We start from the raw sequence: 9,207 nt of genomic DNA, 5'->3' as shown, positions 1-9,207 counted from the left end.
TAGAACATTTACAAATATGTGTATATTATTATACTTATAGCTTAGCAGCATATATCTGTTTTATCTGTTTTAATTTTTAACAATATTATGACGTTTCCGTGATTTGTAAGTTAATTACAGTATTATTTATCAATTTTATGAAATTTTCGTGATTTGTATGTTAAATTAGACCAAATAAATAATTTCAAAAAACATTATTCATTCTGATCGTAATAATGAAATGAAGAAAAACTTTTTGTACTGAATATTCTTTTATTTACCACCAAAAAATAATAATATTGATATTATAATAAATAATAATAGTATTATACTTATAGCTTAGCAGCATATATCTGTTTTATCTGTTTTAATTTTTAACAATATTATGACGTTTCCGTGATTTGTAAGTTAATTACAGTATTATTTTTCAATATTATGAAATTTTCGTGATGTGTATGTTAGATTAGACCAAATAATTAATTTCAAAAACATTATTCATTCTGATCGTAATAATGAAATGAAGAAAAACTTTTTGTACTGAATATTCTTTTATTTACCACCAAAAAATAATAATATTGAGCCCATTAAACATGATTTCAATCATAATGAAAGTGCTTTAATGAAAATTAAATTGTGCATGGCTCATTCAGCAAAAAGTAAACATCTTCAGTGTGCTAGTTAAACAAAGCAGCTAGGTTACGGTAATTTATATGGGCGACAAATATTTGTCTGTAGAGGAACCGGGGTATAGGAAAGACGGTCACAGATGGGGGATGGGAGGGTATATAACAGCCTCACCATGGGTGGGGCTGAAGTAAGAAAATACATGAATATATTATTACTAGACGGCCAGAAACGGCACTTTAATCTTAAAGTTCAATATAACTTTATTTTTTATTAATTTTTATAAATTTTGGGTGATGTCAAGTCAGCTTGCAGAGAGAGAGCTGTCTCTTATACACATCTAAGGTGACCCCCAATTTTTATTACATATTCTGGAAGCACATAAGTTGTAAATATGATTTTATAGATCATAATGGCGCCATAATTAAATTACTATTATTATGGTAATAATAATATTAATAATAAAAATAATAATAATGACATTTATTGTTATTTTATTTTATTTTTATATTTGCATCCAACAGCTGGGAGCCCGTAACTTACAGAATGGAAACAAAAAACAGTCAAGATAAGGAAAACGACAAATACAAAACAATCAAATGCTTTTAACATTATTAATGTCAAAATATTTAAAGGCACCACGATGGCGTGCATTTCAATACTTGGAGTATGTATTATAATTTCTTTACAAGATACATCATTTAACTTTACGTTTCAAATTTTGAAATCAAAAGAACCAAAATAACTATAAATAGGCAGATCTTAACGATAAAATAATTATATAACTTCAGTTAACATAACGATGAAACTATATTTTGAAGCATCTACTTCATTCTAATTATTATCATTTTAAATATTTTTATTACTAAAATGTTTATACAAACCAGTTATATATTGTTGTCCTAGGACTTACCAAATCTAGGAAGAGAGGAACCCATGACATGATCTACTTCTCGGTGTTGTCCATTAGTATACATTTTAAAATACACTGCAAAAGGTAGACATTCAGGTAGGCCCTTCTTTTAAACACGTATCGGACATGACAGATAGTGACTATTTTATGTTGGTATATTGAGGAATATCATTAATAACTTCGTCAGATTTCTGTCCCATACTTTTCAAAGGGATTTCATAAGGCTCCTTTTTGTTTTTGGTAACTCCAATTTTTTCTTCTGCATGAGTTACCGCATGTCCACTGGTCTGTTGAATTGTACAATCATACGTGTCTTGAGTCTTTGTTCGGATGACCTCATATTGATCCTCATGCTGTATGGCGATGGTGGTATAGTTATTCGGTTGTTCAGTTGCTTCTTCAACTACTCGGGTTTTTGTTGCCAGATTATCATCCTGGACTTCACATTTATGTGTATTGTTCCCATTTGAGTGGTTGCATCTGGAATAGTTTATCAGTTGTATTAGATGTATTTCTTTCAAATTATTTTTTTTAAAAGATTAATTGGTTGGTTGGTTGGTTGTCGGTCGATCATCGGTCGGTCGGTAGGCGATGCATAGATGAATAAAGGAATGAATAAGAAATGACAGGCGGAATGACGGACGGACGAACAAATAAATGGATGAACGAATGAATGTGAGTGAATATACAAAAGAACAAACGAATAAAATACCCAAAAAATATTAAATAAGTGGAATGAATGTTAAATGAAATAGATATTCAAGCAAGTTCATATACACATAATATTAAAATTGGCAACCATATTATAAATATCAACAACTCCAGACAAACAGACAATGTAACCTTTCTACATTGTGAGGAACTCTATAGTACTTAAATCTCTTCCCGACTCTCTCATGGACATTCATAACTTTTTCTTTGACCAGGATTTCTAAATTCTACATTTTACTGACCTTATATATTTGTTAATTAGTGTATCTACATTGTTTAACTGTAACATAATACTTACTGTTGCTTATTAATATACCGTTAAGTTATATGAACTACCTGTTTTTTTTTGTTGTTTTTTTTATTTATTTTTTGTTGTTTTTTTTCTTTATAAATAAGTGATCTTTAAAATAATTTCGGTAATTTTCCCGTTACATAAAATTGTATATCAGTTATTACATATTAAGAGCAAGTTTGAATTTTTGAATTATGATAGGCTATTTATGCTATTTATTGTATTGTATTTAAATGTTTTTTTATGTTTATATTTATTTATGGCTGAATCTCAATGAGTTATAGTAAAATTTTGCTTAAGCTGCCCCTGACCAGAATTTTTGTTGTATGGTACCTCTTGTAAATGTGTATTGGTCTAATAAATAAATGAAATGAAATTTGAAATTAAAAGTACATTATTCCATTTATTAGCTTATCATGAAGCATTACTGTCCTAACATTTGTACATTAAACATTGGAAAAGAAGGAAACATAAATAAATTAATAAATATTAAAATTATACAGAAAAAGCCCACAAAATCAAACAATTACCCACAATCGACCAAAAATAAATCGAACAAATAGATAAATAAAAAAATGTATAGGAAAATGGAGAAAAATCATGTTAAACGGCTAGATTTATAGATAAGCGTTTCCTCTGAATAATAAATACCTAATTTTTACAATAATTAAAACAATACCTGTAGCATAGGCAAAACACCAAGGAATTCAGGAAGATGATGATGGAAAGAACAACCACTAATGCAATCATAAATATGGGAATTGATGCTCCTATAAAATATAATATGTTATTAATAATGCTAATAATAATGCTAATAATAATAATAATAATAATAATAATAATAATAATAAATAGTATTTTGCATTTTAAAGATTAAAAAAAATATGAATAATGATAATGGAAATAACAATGACATGAGCAACAACAATAATAATAATAATAATAATAATAATAATAATAATAATAATAATAATAAAAATGTTAATATTAATACAAAATAATTGTTAAGTCAATGTGACATCATCATTATAAACTTCTGTATATACATTTTTTTATCCCCAGCGGTCACTTAGGTGCTATAGAAACCAGTATATTTTGCGGCTCGAGTAAAAAGTTAAAAGAAATTAGTTTATTTCAATATTTTCATAATATTGACAACGCAGAGTGTATTTCGTTGCATACGCTAAAAGCCTTCTTTACGACATTGGCGTAAGGAGCCTACGAATCAGACCAGGCGTAGAAAAGTCCTAGGCTAAAAAAGTTTAAAATATTAAATTATGTATCGGTACTATATAAATAGTACAAAATTATATCATGTAATTTATGTCAAAAAAGTGTACCCGGGCACTTTATTTTGTCAGGAAATAATGGCTCACTTCAGATTATATTTCCAACGGAAGTCTCTAACCCTTAAAAAATTGTTTATCATTGAGTATATAAAACATAATTTATTATTGTTTGTTTCAATTAGTCTATAATTATCTGTGGGAGTTTTATTTAGAGGTTCTTTAAAATGCTCAGTTTGTAGCAACATTGTGGTGTAGTTTGATAAACAGATTATGCAGGAATATAGGATGATCTGTCACACTTCTAACTCCCAGAGCCGAAATAGAACAAAACTTTATACAACTACCTGTACTCTGCTCAGCGGTGAAAAATGGGCTCCAGTTTCCCACACCAGCCCCATTGACTACTCTAGCCTGTAGGTATAAAGATATGGTTTCTCTATTATATAATATTAATTCCCTAATTATCAACCAACAGAAAGAAAACGTTCTGCGTCCATTTGTCAAGGTTACTTTTAAGCGTAATTCAGAAAGTCATACACCTGAAATTGCTTTGACTCGGCTAGGCCTAAATAAAAATAGCGTTTTAGCTAAGGTTTATAAATACCGTAAAGATGAATTACTTACAATAACTTTATACTTTGCATCTTCTACCACACTTGATATTTTGTAGCCGTGGATCCCTTGGTCTGCTGTAAGCGTTTGGTTCTTCCACTCTTCACTATTTCTTGATCTGTATCTCACATCAAAACCAATTATATTCCCATAAAGATTTCTGCTGAATGACTCAGATGGGTACACAGAAACGGTAAGGAATGAACCATCCTGTGTTGCTGAGACTCCTGGAACTGGAGGTACTGGAAAATCAAACAGTGAAAATTATTGTTATAGAATTTCATTATGAAACCTATATTCTCACATTAAAATAATCATTGTATTTTCTGGAACCATGGATATACCTGTGGCACTTCGTAAAGAATTGTCACATTTTGTTAAAGCATGGAGGTAATGTCGCATTTTGTAACAAACGTTTGCACTTAGCAACCACGGAGCTGTCACAATTAATTTGTAATTTTCAATATATGTGCATGATGATGCCATACTACAACATTTGTCATTATAAAACGTATATTCGCATATTGCAATAATTATTGTGCTTTTTGAAACCACAGAGATAGATTTATATAGGCCTAGAAAATTTGCAGTCATTTGTTACATAACAATTAATACGGTAGACGTGTGGACAGAGGTAAGAAAAAACGCTAACTCTCTTCAGGTGAGAACACTTGTACCACTCTTGCCATCCCAGCAAAATCTTTGTTACTTGCTGATACAGAGATGATGTATTCTGTGTAAGTTTCAAGTTCCATTATTGTATAAAAATCGTCAACGGTTGTTTTCTCAGTGATCATGGACACGTCTGTATTAACAGGTCTATAAGATATTGTATAACGCTCTACACCAGTTGAACACTTGGAATCCGTAACCTAAAAAAAAAAATGTGCATGTCCAAGTATTTTTTATAGAAGATTAAATTTTTTAAGTACAAACAGTTTATATATATATTTATTTATCTTGTAATTGTTAGGACTAAAAAGGACATTTATCAGAATTTTTTCATCAAAATCTACAACAATATTTAAAAAAAAATAAAGAAATAAGGATACCATCGTAGCCTCAAATTTGTGTCAGACAGCTACTGCTGATAAGGTCATCAGACTAAAAATATTAACATGCCATTGTGTTTATACTATTTTTAAAATCTTTTTTTTTATACATTTATACATCTATGCTCTTAGTATTGCAACAACAAAGAGAGTAACGAAGCATACTGTGTTCATAAACTAGAATTAAAGAATATATTTTCTTTCCAAATTTACGATCAACAGGAAGGAATGATTAATCTAGAAAGAAGGAATGAACCATTTACTGTTAGTCGTTGCAAAACAATGTTGATCCTTTTAGGAGACTTGTAACTTGAATTTGCTTCAACTACCGGTGCTGATGGTTCTGAAATAAAACAACACACATTCTAATAATAACATTAAAGACTATTAATTTGCATTAATAGTATAAAACATGTCAGTCTTATCATCATCTTCAGCTTTCCGAACATCATCGATTATGATCATCTATTATTATTATTACCGTCATCATCATTAATCATCACTAAGCCTATAATAAATTATCATCATCATCCTTACCATTAATAATTATCTTCATCAATCATAATCATTATCATAAAACATCATAATAAAATCATCATCACCACCACCATCAACCAACATAAATCATTATCATCACCAACTATCACAGAACATTATCATCATCACTAAATCATCAAGTAAATTATCACCACCCTAAATCATTATTTTCATAAACCGTGACCATAATTCATTACCTTCACCTTCATTATCACCATCACCTTCATCATCATCCTTATCATTTCAACAAAAATCAGAGATCACCTTCATTATTAAAACTATCATCATGTCAGCATGATCAGCAGCGTAAGTCACCATTAAAAATTTATGTATCTTTCATAAAATATAATGAGAAATGTTTACAATAAAATTACATTACTCTCATATAAATTGATTGACAAATTTATAAACTATTTGTCATTACTTACAGTAATACATTTATTGCGCTACCAAGAAAAAAAAGCATCTTAAAAGAAATAGGTTTGCATTTTGTCAAATTAGATTATTCAAAATGTGTTTACCTCCACAAACTGTTGATACAGTTAGCTCATTACTTCCCCTTGGACCTTCACCCCCAGCACCTTCCCTGACCGCTGCAATAGCAAAGTCATATTCTTCTTCCCACCGTAAACCAGTCACTGTGGCTGTAAGACTGTTGTCTTGAGGCATGCGGCTCCAAAGCGCAGATGATGAAGACCGTCTGTAATATAGAACGTATCCAATAACGGGACCATCACCACCATCTCCACTACTGGTACTCCAGTTCCTCCATCTCAATTCCACTGATGATCCAGTAACCGTCAGTGAGCTTGGCTGTCCAGTGTACGTTGGCAATACTAGTTGAAAAAAAAAACGTACAATAAATTTAAATTCATTAATTCAATAAATCATAACAAACCACTGATTTGAAGAAAAAAACAAACCAAAACAACTTACCAAAGATATTAAGTGAGTGATCTGCATATGCTGTATAAGATTCCTTCGCAAGTCTGCAGACATACGTAACAGCAGGATTTGCTTCACCGGTAAATGTAACTTTCGTAACTCCATTTGATTCTGTGCGTACAGTTTCTGTAGCAGGTTGACTGCCAATAAGAAACTGAATGGTAATGCCATCCACATCACCTTGAATGTCACATTGGAATGTGGACATCTGACCTGGATTAACTTTTGTGTTGAAAGATGCAGAGATTCCTACAATGGCAAGAAAGAGGAATAAAAGATATATAGAAATTATGATGAAAATGTATTTCCTCTTGTAAGAATGACTTATTTATTTTTTAATATTTACTATTATTTGAATGTTTTAATTTCTACTTATCTTAACTGAGATGCGTATTCAGTAGCAAGCTATTAATCTTCCATAGGGTACAGTAGGCAGGGACGTAGCCAGGATTTTGAAAGGGGGTGGGGAGCCGAATTACGTATGCCCCCGGCGGGGTCAAGTGGGCGAACCCCCCTGTGAAGTAGCGCACTTTGAACGTTCTTAGGACTGTTTGAGAGGATAAAAGTGAAAATTGCAATAGACACATTATAAATAAGCGAAAAAATAATTATATAATAAATCAACAGTGGCAGATTCAGGAATTCGAAAGAGAGGTGAACCAGGGAGTGACTTTCACAGACTGAGGAACCAGGGGCTGAGGTAAGAAAATTTATGATTAGGGCATCTCTAGATGGCCGGAAATTACACTCTTGCACTTCAATTTGAATATATTTTTCCTTTTTTTTCCTTAAAAAAATGAAGGGGGGGGGGTGCCTTGAATCCACCTCTGCTCAAAACATTTTTTATCCAGAATAGTCATAATCACGAAAAATGGACATGAAAAACCAGATCACATCCTAAAAACAAACAGCAGTCACCAAGACATACATCAGGAGCCGACTCGATGGAGTTTAATGTCATACCTAGGGAAGGGCATGACAGATCTGTTTTGAAAGGTGGAGGGGGAGGGCATTTTGTAAGTCGACACCCACCCCAGCCCCACAATGGTTGGAGCTGAGGTGAGAAAATTTGAGGAAATAGTACCTCTAGATGGCCAGAAATGACACTTTTAGTAAAATTCATCAACATCACATCACCATTAGGCAAAATGAAACGCCAAAAGAAATTCTCATGATCTTTTATCAGGGATTTTTGACAACCATATAGATCTTATTAATGTGTGTGTATACACCATAGAAAACAAAGCTTAAAAACATTGTCTTTGAGAATGTACTTTACATAGGCCTACTTCAAAAACGTGATTTCACAACCTCCTCAGCCCCACCATGGCTGGAGCTGAGGTGGGAAAATTTGAGGAAATAGTACCTCTCGAGATGGCCGGAAATGACACTTTTATATAATAAAATTCATCATCATCACATTACCATTATAGTCAAAATGAAACGCCAACAAATTTATCATGATCTTTTATCAGGAATCTACTTAATATCCAGGACAACTTAGGCCTAATTATAGCTTACTAAGCTTTAACTATATATACTATAGTATAATCAACAAATCACAACTTTTTTTTGCATTTAGCACAATTTTCTTCACTTTTTATTGCTATTAATATTATTATCAATTGTTACTATCGTCATTATCATCATTGTTATTATTATATTACTATTAGTAGTAGTATTATTAAACAAACATGATATTTTATCAGGGATTTTTGACAACAATAGAGATCTTATTCTTATTAATGTGTGTGTGATATACCATAGAAAAAAAACATAGAAAAAAAGCTTAAAAACATTGTCTTTGAGTATGTACTTTACATAGGGCTACTTCAAAAACGTGATTTCACAACCACCTCAGCCCCATCATGGCTGGGGCTGAGGTGAGAACATTTTAGGAAATAGTACCTCTCGAAATGGCCGGAAATGACACTTTTATATAGTAAAATTCATCATCATCACATTACCATTATAGTCAAAATGAAACGCCAACAAATTTCTCATGATCTTTTATCAGGGATCTACTTTTAAAATATCCAGGACAACTTAGGCCTAATTATAGCTTACTAAGCTTTAACTATATATACTATATTACGATCAACAATTAAATCACAACTTTTTTTTTGCATTTAGCACAATTTTCTTCACTTTTTATTGTTATTAATATTAATATCAATTATTACTCTCGTCATCATCATCATTGTTATTATTATTATTATTATTATTATTATTATTATTATTATTATTATTATT

The 9,207-nt window shown here is 31.1% G+C and overlaps 1 protein-coding gene across 1 annotated transcript in view; it reads right to left on the bottom strand.

The window, feature by feature from the left end:
• Positions 1–1,045: 1,045 nt before the first annotated feature.
• Positions 1,046–9,207, bottom strand: part of LOC117112769 — a 32,638-nt gene continuing 24,476 nt past the window's right edge. The window contains exons 9-16 of the mRNA XM_033255936.1: positions 6,946–7,203; positions 6,531–6,845; positions 5,736–5,815; positions 5,073–5,292; positions 4,433–4,662; positions 4,153–4,219; positions 3,199–3,289; positions 1,046–1,996 (exon numbers count right to left, since the gene is read on the bottom strand). Coding sequence (XP_033111827.1) covers positions 1,657–1,996; positions 3,199–3,289; positions 4,153–4,219; positions 4,433–4,662; positions 5,073–5,292; positions 5,736–5,815; positions 6,531–6,845; positions 6,946–7,203 — 1,601 coding nt within the window. The 3' untranslated portion in view covers positions 1,046–1,656. The remainder of the gene's footprint in view (positions 1,997–3,198; positions 3,290–4,152; positions 4,220–4,432; positions 4,663–5,072; positions 5,293–5,735; positions 5,816–6,530; positions 6,846–6,945; positions 7,204–9,207) is intronic.

The sequence above is a fragment of the Anneissia japonica genome, unplaced genomic scaffold (genome assembly GCF_011630105.1).
Source record: "Anneissia japonica isolate Jap-2015-1 unplaced genomic scaffold, ASM1163010v1 scaffold5086_len78671_cov98, whole genome shotgun sequence".
Lineage (NCBI taxonomy): Eukaryota > Metazoa > Echinodermata > Crinoidea > Comatulida > Comatulidae > Anneissia > Anneissia japonica.
This window is presented reverse-complemented; position numbering and strand designations above follow the sequence as displayed.